We start from the raw sequence: 13,090 nt of genomic DNA, 5'->3' as shown, positions 1-13,090 counted from the left end.
TGTTTAAGAGGTGCTGAACTGATGATGATTCGAATTGAGAATAGGCAGTAAAAACGTAGTCGAAAGAAGGTGAAGTTGCAAAAAAAAAGCCGTTAAGACCTAAAAAAATGCTAAAAAACGACCAATAAGCCAAAAAACGCCGAAAAAGCGAAAAAGAACAAATAAAACCCACCTTTTTCTGGCATACAATGGCCCAAAATGAACATATATTATGTTGGGCCTCGTCTTCGGTCACTAGGAAAAAAAAGGATTTTTCCTCAACTTCCGTGCCCTAATTATGATTGTTCTAATATGATTTTGTTTGTTACCTAGTTAGGAAATAGTATACTATGTGCTTTTATTTCCATCTCCTTTTAGGATGATAGAAACATCCCTGGCAGAGATAAAATAATTATCTTTTGCCGGGGAATTCCTGTGTACATGTGAAAGATTATCAAAAACCCACAATAAAATATCAGGCACTGCAACCCTGTCGGATTTGTCCGAGTTGCGTAAGTCAATATATGCTTATTTTTCCTCTTAAGAACGTCTGCAGGAAGTTAAATAATGCGGAAGTCCGCGAGGGGCAGCTTTCCCTTGAACTGTATCCGCCGCTGATGCAACGACGGGAATTAAGGTCAAGGTTCCATCCGAGAACCGGTTGGTACCGTTGGGTGCCGCTGCGGGGCGCGTCGGCGCTTCGGATCTTTGGAAACTGGTTCAGGGGGATTGGGACACCCGCTCACTGAAGACAGGTTGCTCTCGGGCGCCTATATGGAAATATCGGTATCTTCGTCGCTTTTCTGCCAGTTTTGGCTAATCATTACGATGAGGAAGACTGATTATTAGATAAAACTATAAAGTGATATTCGCAAAGATCACCCATGCTCAGGCACGTATCTAGAAATATATTTCTGGGCGGTCCGAACCAAGTTTATAATAATAATAATATAATTATATTAAATTAATTAAATATGTAAATTAATTGATATTGCATTTTTATTACATGAATAGGTAAAAAGACGATATAAGAATAGAGATTATCTAGCTTACATATAGTTTAGATCGCCAAAATTAAGGAACTTATTGTAAAATAAGGAACTGAATATTTATTGAATAACAAAAAAGAATGTTAGATCCAGTTGACGAAAAGTAATGTTCCTGATTAATATTTTATGCATATATTGTTACAGGTAGTAGAGTGCAAAAATCTTCTCTGGTATTGTCAGTCAAAGTCCTATGATCCCAATATAATCCTTGCCAAGTATATTTTATTCATTTATTTATTAACGCCTTGTTTTAAATGGCGGAGTTAAGGCCGTCCACTCAACCATACACATAAAATTACACATTATTATATTATACACAAAATACATTAAGTCATTTCACATAAGTCCACACACACACATTATACTCATACACACAAGTCATAATGCCCTGAATATAACACACAAAATACAAAATATATAATACAAAAAATACGATATTGGAATGCAAAATTTAAAATTGTATAGAAGTAATTACAAAGTATTTTAAGAATTAATGCACTTGCATATGTCCTTTGGTCTGCTTGACAGGGGAAGATCTAACGAGAATTCTGAAGAGAGTGGCGAACACGTCTGCTAAAGGAAGCGACGGAGCTTACTGTTCTAGTGCTTTCTGGCAACTGATTCCATAGTCTTACAGCCGATACAGAGAAAGAGTTGGAGAAGAAGTTTGATCTGTGGACGGGGATAGAGTACTCAGTCTTTGGGGGAGGGGTGTCTGGACCCCACGGACCCCTTAATACGTACTTTTGCTTAGGCCAGGACTCGAACCTGGACACTTCGTTGGTGGAGACGAAAGTCGACCACTTAACTCGCTCGGCAGACTAACCTTGTACAGTTTTGTTTTTGGGAACGGAATTCTCTCTTTATTGACGTTTTTATGAATACTTGGTCCTTTCGAACTAAAATATTCACAATATAAGAAGATAGAAACCAACCTAAATTCCTGATCACCACATTGTGGAAAACAGACTGGATGAAAGTGGTGATGGACAAATCCGCCTACTATTTATTTTGCTGTTGGGTGTAAGTACACTCAATCTCGCTTGGTATTGTCTCAATTCGCTTTTATACAGCGTTATTGTCGGCGGTATAACGCGTGACCTTTTCTAAAAACACTCAAATGTTACCCTCTCTTCCAGGAAATACACTCTGCACTGCATTTTGCAAACTAACGAGGCTCTGGCGTCTCGACTCTCAGCCAGTATAATCCTCTGTAAGACTTGTATTGTGTGCTGTCTATGTGTGTTTCGGATTGTACCTTCATCCATTTCATCTTATCACCATTCATCCTAATTTTCGTGATTAGCCATAAGTACATGGGCGTCCGGAAGGGGGAGCAAGGGGGTGCCTTGGCCCCCCCTGGAAAATGAAAGTCAAACAAAATTTATGTATTTCACACATATAATTTCATTTTAACCGCAATAATGTGTGTTAATAATTGCATGAACACCATCAATTCAAATTTAAGCAATGTTTTTTAGGGAACAACACTATTTTTGGTGAAAATGTGCCTTGTTTGCCCCCCTGGAAAAAAATACCTTCCTTGCCCCTCCCTGGAAAAACCTGCGGACGTCCATGCGTAAGTGGCAGATAAGCGAAGTAAAATAAATCAATCAGTACCTATTTTTGTTCAATGGCACTTATCGATTGTTCTTTAAAAGTAATGTTATATTAATTAATGTAATCAGCCTTAAATTCTTAGTGAATGTAAATATTTTTCTAATGGGCCTGGTCAAAGCAAACTATTGTAGGTGGCAGCACCCCTGTTGCGTCCCCACGCTTTTGATCGGCATTTGTTCTCCCATTTAAATACATGAGAAATTTGATGCCGAACGTGCTGCTATTAAATTAAATTGCAAGTTTAATATCATCTTAACCTCAGAAATGATGTCTGAACATGATAGTTGAATAATCAGTGCTGTAAGAGTAAGACTTTTGAACAGACGATCGTCAACAACAGAAAATATATCGGAACTCAAAGAAGCCTTAAAAATTGCACAGCACTTTTTTACGTCACTTGCAATTTTCACAATTTAAGTGATCGATTGTTAAGAATCCGGTCAAGAATAATGTATAATAATTCGCAACGCAACGGGGGTGGCGCCGCCACCGGAAAAGTTTGGCAATGAACAGCCTCATTAATATTACAAAACCTTAAAATGACTATCAAAATTGCTATATATAAATTACGCAATACTACTAATTTCGGTGATTGCACGTACTTGTCATAGTCGCCGATCTCCGTGGCGAACTGGTCATCCCAACGTGCTACGAAGCTAGAGGTCACAGGTTCGAACACCGGTTAAGATATGGATGTATCATTATGTTTTCCCTTCATCAATTTCATCCATCCGGTTCAACATTGATCCTCAGCGTCGTGATTAACGCAAGAAGTAGGAAAGACGACGTAAAATAACACACACAGAATCTCTGTCTCATATATCGAATAGGCGAGGTTGTCGAGTTCTCTACACACGAGTTATCCAACGAATGTTCCGTGTTAGATTCCTTTGTACTCATTCATCTAATCTTGTTTTATCATGACCGCCGCGATTATCTTGAAGTGGCAGAAAAGTGGGGCGAAATAACCTCGTTGGCCTAGTAGGTAGGTTGTCTGCCTGATGCGCGGAAAATTCTGGGTGGTAATCTCGGATAGCTTGTGGATGATACATATTAAAGTTACAAGAAAAGTATGTACAGAGTGCTCATAAAGTCCCTTCATCATTACAAATTATCACCCAAGAATCATATGATACAAAGCTGTAGTTTTTTTGCAGAATGTTTTACAAGGAGCACAGTTTGCTTAACTAATGTGATTTTATGCATTGCATATTTGTGATAGTGCTATGGTGAATGCTTGCTGTTGATTGATGATGCACTACAAGAAGACCGGGTCGTTCTTCTTTTCAGAACAAAACATTTGGGTGGGAGGGGGGGAGGTGACAGAGGTTGAGAAGAAGATAAAGAATACCTACGGATAGGTCAAGAATTACATGTACACAGCGCCTATTTCCGACATTACGGCGCATTAAATGAGTATCACTGAAGCTGTCAAAAGGGTGAATTCCGATACTCTAACTCGTGCATGGCTTAGATTGACTTTCGCATGCTTGAAAGTCACAAATTGGGTGAAAGTTGAAGTGTTGTGACACAAACTGCGGGCCTTGTGAAACATGTTTTTTTTTTAAAAAAACTGCTTTCTACCATCTATGATTCGTGCGTTATAACAATTTGTAATGGTAACGGAACTTTATGGGCACCCTGTTTATATAAATTCTATACGCAATAGAATATTTGTTATACAAGTTCACTCTTCTTCATAAGGCTCGTAAATGCGCACTCTTTCAGTGATACCATGTGAAGTGATAAACTGGATATGTCACAAGAAAAAAGCAGAAGTGGAACGACTACTATTGTGTACAGAAAATAGAAACTTAATCATTCCAAATGTTATGTAAAATAATAATTGTCGCGCAATAAAGTTAAATTGTACTCTACTGGTAAACGGAATTACATTCTGCCACACATTCTTGTTCCAGCGGTAAAAATTTGTACATTCTCCGTGGTGCAATAGCTCATTGGTGGACAATACCTGCAGTGGTATTTCATTGGTTGACTGGGTCAGCACGTCGATCACCACTGACTTTCGAGACTGGAGCTTGGTACTATTGCTATAATAAGATCCCTATTTGTTCTCACGATGCTGGGTCAACACCAACATTATGTAGATCCCAGGGGGTTTCGCTGATCACATCTCACCCAAAGAGATCATGGAAGTTTGGGACCCTAACCCCCCCCCCCCCCTCCCAAAGTGCCTTCTTTATGGCACTTTGCAATGCGCAAGGTTGTCTTTTCCAGGGTTATCTGTGGCTTTACTTTTACATAATTCATTAATCAATAATTTCTAATTTCACAGCACGAAAATTTATTTTTAGTATAATCACTATGCGTTTGCACTGTTATATTTTTAAAATAAAACGAAACATTAACAATACAGATTTTCTGAGCGGACCTAGGTATATCAATGTTTGGAAAGTTACTTTTCAAAAGTAACTTGAGAATTACTAGTACTTGTTATGTAACTGTAAAAGTTAGGTAATTCCCCAAAAATCCTTTCACCTTACTATCCATAGATGACACACAGGTGCCAAATCTGGATTATTTCCCTACTGTAAGGTTATTGTTGATAAGGATGCTTCTATTTCAAAACAATAATTCTGTTTGTTACAGCAACTTACTTTGGAAAATAGCTGGCTACTTCCAAACACTGGCGTGTTTAAATATATGAAAGAAATTGACATAGCTGATTTTTTCTTCCACAGAATATCACGAACCAGTTCGAAAAGACTTCGTTATGTCCTCGTCAAGCCCCATCGCTGATTTCTACCGTGGCCGTAGCGTGTTGGTAACGGGTGCCACGGGGTTCATGGGAAAGGTGCTTGTGGAGAAGCTACTGAGGTCGTGTCCCGGGATAAGCACCATCTACCTCCTCATACGGCCCAAGAAGGGGAATGACGTCAGGACTCGGCTTCAAGAACTCACGAATGCACCGGTAAGTTCAAAAAATGCACAAATATTGATACTTTTCATAATGTTATTTGTTCAATGAATATATTTTATTACACCTGGATTAGATCACGATTGGTCGCGGTGAGCGGGGCGCAAACCCTAGCTTTTAAGGCATATTCCACCACATTTTAATTTTGAAAAAATGTGCATTTTTAGTAACCTGTGTATTATTTCCCTTCTTTATTACATTCTTGCATCTTTTCCAACAACTCGGACTCCTGCTGGATGAATAAATATATTCCGCCTCTTTCTCCGCCTATGCTGTGATGGGAAATGTCCGTGTTATATATATATATATATATATATATATATATATATATATATATATATATATATGTAATAAATTAAATTAACAAAAGCAGTCGATGTTTTTCATGATTACTTTTGCAATAATAATAATAATAGTTTATTTATTTAAAGTACTGAGAACAGTTAAGAATAAAACCTTATGTCGCGAGTTCAGAACTGACAAAAATAGCAAGAAGTTGAAATGTTCAATTTCTGCCTTCGCGCTATTCCTTAAGGCAACAATTATACTACTGTTTTGTAGTGGCGTAGCGTTATAGTACGCCCAGCGTTCCCAGATTTAAAATTTCAAAAATGCTTAAATGCTGTGATTATAAAGTAAAACGTGACTAGTTTCATATATGTTTGACCTTCATGGCATTATAATAGCTATTTTTCGAGATCCACTTGCAACACTCCACTCTCAACACTCGTTCTAGCATCTCTTTTCAATGCCTTTCCCGGCCGGACGCCGAACAGGTTCGGCGTACAGGACTCCTATATTCCTTGCTGCCTTTATGGAGGGAAAGCTTCCATTTCTACAGCACGCGCGTAAATGGGCTCTCTTACGCCAGCGTACGAGAGGTCTACCGTGATTGGTTCATGTGACCCTTCCTGCCTTCTGAAGCAGACGACAGCGGCAGAATTCCTACCCGGTTCTTCGCTCTTTGCGCTCATGCAACTCGTGCTATGTGATGCTACAATACGCAATATTGACTGACGTAACTTTACCAATCTCAAATATACTGCTTCTTAATGGCCACTGCATTGTATAATTTATCGCACGAACAGCGATGTGTATTAGAAACTAAAAGATCAACACAGTTTTTGTCAAATAAGTTGGTGAAGTCCTCGTGGTAGAAATTCAGCCTGTGGCTGCTCTACCACTTAACCCGCAAAACTGTTATTTTTTTATTGTATTTTTTCGTTATTATCTAACTACTTAATATTGTGTGAATGGAAATGTTTAGCATTCATTTGAAAACTCTTAACATCGAATGGTCTCTGGAGAAAATTATTTTAAAATGTTTATCAGCATTCTCAAGATGTAATAAACAGTGGTCTGAATTACTAATCGGCACTGTTACGTCAGTAGAGTGTACGATATTTGGATCATCCACGCTTCTTTTCACAGTGCGCCGAGACGACAGAGGTCCCTGGTTTGAATCCCGGGGTGAGCACGTGTTTTTTGTCAGTGTCCCTTCATCAATATCATCACTCATATTCATATTCGCAATTAACCAAAAGTGGTAGAAAAGCGAAATAAATTAAACCAAATCAATCAGTAGTTGGATCGCCCACAACAATGACGTCTACTGTTGTTCAGAGGCGCTTGTGATTCAGGTAGGTTTTTAATGACTTGCGTCATGCAGAAAGATATAAAAAAAGGTATAGAACACCAGAGTTCAAAACATTTGTGGCATAGTGAGGCATCTAATTTTCTAGCTAAAACATGCAATGATGATGTTTTATTGAAAACCCAGCTTACTTCAGGCAAATAATACCTGTGGCGACTAATACCATAAATAAATTATTAAGCAAGAAAGGGCCGACTCTTCTTTCGGACTTGGTGTTCCCACCCGAAATGTCCATGCTACGCCACTGCTGTTTTGCCGCTAAAAGTGGTTAAAAGTTAGTTAAAATTGGTGTAACAGAACACTTAATGGGGTGCTAAAAGCCATTGGATGTTCGACAAAAAACGGTATAACAAGACATCAAAGATGGTGCAGAACAACATCAATTCTACATTAACATCAACATAAGTTTGATTAATTGACTGAATTATTGTTTTCAAGTCCACTCTATGCACATATATGCTAATCGGGACTGGGCATGCAGTCTACAGTGTGATCCGAACCACTGTGCAATGTGCCTTTACCGAGTATCGAACCCGGGATCCCTTGACTGCAAGGCGACGACGTTACTACTACGTAATTAGAGAGGCCCACCAACATCACTGTCAGAGGCGTCTCCTGAACGCATGCGCAACATGCACCGCATGCGTTCAGGAGACGCCTACGATCACTGTTCTGACTGTTCTACACCTAATTTGGGACTCTGTAATACCGCGCTTGGTGTTGCTTTTCACCCAACTTTACAATGTACAGATATTCTTAACTTGATCAGAATACAGTAAAACCTCGTTAATCCGGACCCCGATAAGCCGGACTTCGCTTAATCCGGACAGGCAAAAGGCCCTCCCCAAAAAGAAGCAGAATGCAAGGTTTTAAATGTGGCTACAAGTCAACAAGAGAACTTCCCAAAGAAAAGGCAGTCAACCACTGATGAAATTCTGTTTCCCGCAGACTTTATACTGTACTGTGTAGTGTATTTAGGCCTATGCCCCTTATATACACCATAATAAACGTGTTTTGTTGCTATAATCGGAGTTTTAATGCACTTTCTACTGTTCTTTTAGGTTATTTCAGTTAATCCGGACTTTCGTTAAACCGGTCAACTTATCTCCCCCCCCCCCTTTTAAGGAGATTTTACTGTATTTTGTTGAATTTAATGATTTTTTGAAGCAGCATTCAGAAGAGTAGCCTACTTTTAATCTCGCCCTGAAAAACACGCACACATTTACATATAGACCCCGGATTCGATACCAGGTGCAGGCACAAAATGGTTCGGATGGCACTTTTAAACTGTATGTCCAGTCTCGATTAACCTACCTCTGCATAAAGTATACATAAAACACAATCATTTGCATGGATGAGGAAATAGCTGTCACAGCTGATGAAATAGTAATAAAAGCTGGAGACATATATATGAGAAAACCAAAGAGGACCTCAGAAAGCGAGAAGGAAATAGGAAATAAAATAGAAAATATAATAAAAGACATTATTGATAAGAAAGACAATAGAAAATAAAAATAACACATTCTGAGAAAAAAGGAAAACATAGATAGAAAAACAGAAAGGAGGAAAAGAGATGGAAATAAAATAAATAAAGTAGGTAGTTTTTTCTATTTAAGGAAAGTAGGGGCACTCCTCCCCCATTCTTTTGGCTCTACTTGTAGGCGCCCATGTGGTACACGAGGACTGTTGTAGGATCCGGCGGGTGTATAGTCTCGCCAGAAATACTGTTACAACGTAAATAATGAATTTGAATTTAAAATTTTGGGTGCGTCATCACTTAGGCTATTTTGCACCCGTCAGATTATACGGGGGCCAGCCCCTTAACATTACAAATAACAACTCTAACGTTGCATAACTAAAATCTTAAAATATTCTGACTTCTGTTAAAAGCTGAGGCTGTAAAGGGGCACTCAGCACACGTAAGGACAAAACACAGGACAACACACAGAATTATACTGGCCATAGTGCCAGTCGCCAGAGCCTCGTGTAAATAATGAAGAACTGAGCAGTGGTTAAAGATACAGAGACCTGCACAAGACCCGAAAAAAAACCGTCTGCGAGGAGGCGCGCCTACAATAATATGCAACACGCACGTCAAGCCCAGGTGTTCGACATCGCGCAAGCGAGATTCACGTCACAGTTGTGCACAGGCATCAATGCCTGCCAGGTTTTTCTATTACCCGGGTCTTAAGAAGACCCGTGAGACTCGTAGTTCTTGCAGGTATACGAGAGCACTACTGTCAGTGTTGCCAACGGCCATTATATTTCACTACGCATGGAAATATTTGAATTTCTGCTAGGCGCAGGTGCCTTGAAGTTGTACAACCATTGGCGTAGCAAGGGGTGGGTGAAGTGGGCGACCACCCTGGGCCTCACAAATGTAGGGGCCTCGCGTCCATTGAGGTTGATACGAAAAGCGTAATAAATGGAAGTGAGAAAGATAGAAAATGCTCATTTTTGTGGGCAATAAAATTAAAACCTTTTTTATCTAGTTTTATATTCTAGTTTAACGTTATAAGTTGAATAAATACGTCAAATCAGAGGCGCGCGAAAGCTCTAAGCCTAAGGGGCTCCTAAAAAGTCTAAATAATTCTCAATTCTCATGTGAAATATTAACGCAAAAATTGCTTGGACATTTTTATCCATGTATTATTTTCTTGAATAAAAAGCGCTTTGTCTTGGCTAATCATCTGTCTCGTGACCTTGCATAGCCGATTTTAATATGTTAATGATAAAGCACCTCAAACTGCCACGAAGCAAAGTATGGGGCATTTAAATGCTTCCGGTGTTTTAAACTGAAGAAGGGTATGGATAATATTATCAGTTCTTCCTTCCTTCCTACAATTTCAGATGCAGCTATTGCCCTCAGTAACGGGCACCAGATGATTTATCTTCCGAATTTCCTGATTAAGTTCTACGTTTCAGGAATGTGCTTAAATCTGAAATCAAGTGCTTTGGCAAAGTTTCTTCTCCTTGATAGCTCTACACTAGCTTCCAGTGTTCTCTGTATCCTGTACCGTCTTCTGTTTGTTTCCTACTCTTCAAGTAACAACCACGAAAGAAGAACTATCTTTCTCAAAATTGAAACTTAGGAAAAACTTGTGGAAGGTAGTGTAAAATGGCATGATTCAGCCCAAATTTAGCGGACTTAGTAATCTCACTCTTGAATGAGAAAGGGCAAGATAAAATGATGTTGTGAAGTAAAAGTGTCATTCGCTAACCAGAAGCCAGCTTTCTGTTAAGCAAGGTGGTTTGATTTAAATCAAGATTTAAATTGAGGAATTCTATTTTTAAAAATTACTTATTGAAATCACTTTAAATAAAATTACAGAATAATGTACACAAGAAATTTGTAGATATCAGGTTCACTTTTTGTGAAAGTATATTAATCTCGTAATCATTTAATGGTGTTTATTATGCTCTAAGCAAGGAAATAAAGGAAACAAAATATATGTACTGATGGGGTGAAGCTCATACGAAAGTAAATGTAATATGTCATCTGAAAAAATTCTGCTACAAAGACTGTAAAAATTATTTTAAGTTAAAATTATAAAGTACATCCAGAATTTATTATTTTCACTGTAAGAAAAGTTACTGAAATTATAATAGTTTCATTAACACATTCAACAAATATTTTCATATTAGGTTCATTATGTTCAGTTCCAGAAATAGAGAAATGCATATTTACATGTAATTTGTTATTTTCTTTAATCAAACTGTTTAAATATTTTACAGGGCCGTTTATCAGATAAAGCCTTTCTATATAAAAAATATGTCTATGTGTACGGTGCCATAAAAGATCGATTTACATAAAAAATATCAAAAATTATAAATAAAAATCATTATTTTTATCCACCCAGCTGTTAAGAGGGGCGGGGAGGGGATAAGTAAGTATTTGTATTTTCTTCTCTTGAATAGCTACATAAATGTCAAAGAAAGATATGTTGTAATATGTGAAAATTCAGAGGTAGAGCATCGATTTGTATAATTATTAATGTAAGTGTAGCCACAACCAGCCATTATAAGTAATTACATAAATTTCCTGAAAGAATTTGACTGTACTTGAGGGACCCAAATTTGTTTCTTGCGGACGCGTACTTTACGATTTTGTTACGGTACTGCGTCAAATATTTAATATTACAAGAACATTAAGACGTAACAACAAAATGATATTCACAATTATTATTATCATCTAAGTCCTAAAATTCAAAGTTAATTGGTACAATTAATGTGCAGTTAAATTAAATTGCTAATTAAAAAATGTCAAATTAGCTATATCAATTGATTACACCAAAGATTTCACACTTATGGGGCAAATGACTATCGTTTTATGATTTGTTGATGTTGAAACCGATTTTGTCGAAGAACTTGTAGGTGGATACTTTGGGGCCCTGGATTGTGGTTTAGCGCACCCCCTTCCCCCCGCTCTATCAAGCACCGACATTTTATGTGCGTCCTTCGATATTTTCTACTTAAGCCATGATTTATGACATTTACATCCTACAAACTTTGAAATGAGGAAACAAAGAACGACTCATTAAATAATATATAGGTTATATTTAAAGATTCTTAGTTTGTATTTCTGACAAAAAAAGTTTAGCACGTTTAAGGATATTTCAGTTGTCTTACTGCCTAAAGAACATCTTAAAAAACGTACTATTACTACTACTTTGGTTAATGAAAATTCCAGCAGCGTGTTACTGTAGTTCTGCCAAGTGTAAATTTCTCTGTCGCGTACTATTAAATATAATTTTCGTCAGAAATTAATTATTATTATTATTATTATTATTATTATTATTATTATTATTATAGGCGATTATATAAATATGATAATTTGCTGACGTTTCCTTGATCGATTCACATTGATATTTCAAACTTAAAGAACGGATGGGGCCTTGCATTCTAATCTCGCCCAGGGCCTCGCGATATGTTGCTACGCCACTGTACCTAAGATTTTGTAACTTATCAAATTAGTTTCATTATTATGTCAAACCAACTACCACATATTTTCCAAATTTGTTTCGAAGGTCTTGAAATAGGTTTGTGTGTCTTGTTCATTTTATGTCACTTTTATGGTCTTGAAATCGCAAATCTTCTCTCGGTTTCAATTTTACGTTGCTTGTTTGTTGAAATCTGTAAATAGCATTGCCTGCTATTTGCACCCGTATGAAGATACAAGCTAACAATTATATTTTGCATCGTATTACTATCAATGCGATCTGTAGAACTAGATAACTAGCAACAACATGAGCGAACGACGATTTGTTGAAAGAGATGACAATATGCAAAAACCTTTTATAATGCAAATTCTGATTTCACGTTCCATTATATGGACCATCGTGCCTTAGTGTTGAGGGGTGATATCTTGAGCAACTAATTCGGATATTGAATTGCCAAAATTACACCAGAGAGAAAATCTGTTTAATTGATTGATTCATTTATTTGGTCACTTTATGCACAATAAGGCTAATCGGGACTTGACCTATACTTTAAAGTGGGATCCGAACCACTATGTACCTCCACCGGGTATCAAACCCGGGACCCCTTGATTACAAGCCGACGACACAACCACTGCGCCATAGGGGAGCACCCCCAAAAAGAGTATAATGTAGAACAACCACCAGTTACGCAAAGTTCCAAAATATTTACGATGGCACTTTTTACAAAATTTAGTTCGTACTCCTTTACAGGTGTCAGCAGTGGCGGAAATTAGGGGCGGGACCAAGAGGGTGCAGTTGCCCCACCCCCTCCACTTTTTGAAACTTTTGCACCAGGCCAACCTCATGTACCAAGGGAAATTAAACTGTCCTTGCCACCCCATACTTTTACACCTTGACCCCCTAGTTTTGG

General features: G+C 37.9%; 1 protein-coding gene across 1 annotated transcript in view; it reads left to right on the top strand.

The window, feature by feature from the left end:
- LOC145986623 (putative fatty acyl-CoA reductase CG5065) overlaps window positions 1–13,090 on the top strand; it is a 140,951-nt gene that overhangs the window by 66,852 nt on the left and 61,009 nt on the right. The window contains exon 2 of the mRNA XM_083120854.1: window positions 5,351–5,580. Coding sequence (XP_082976980.1) covers window positions 5,383–5,580 — 198 coding nt within the window. The 5' untranslated portion in view covers window positions 5,351–5,382. The remainder of the gene's footprint in view (window positions 1–5,350; window positions 5,581–13,090) is intronic.

Source organism: Lepisma saccharinum, chromosome 4 (assembly GCF_977018435.1).
Source record: "Lepisma saccharinum chromosome 4, izLepSacc3.1, whole genome shotgun sequence".
Lineage (NCBI taxonomy): Eukaryota > Metazoa > Arthropoda > Insecta > Zygentoma > Lepismatidae > Lepisma > Lepisma saccharinum.
The sequence above is the reverse complement of the archived record's forward strand: the minus strand, read 5'-3'. Positions and strand labels throughout refer to the sequence as shown.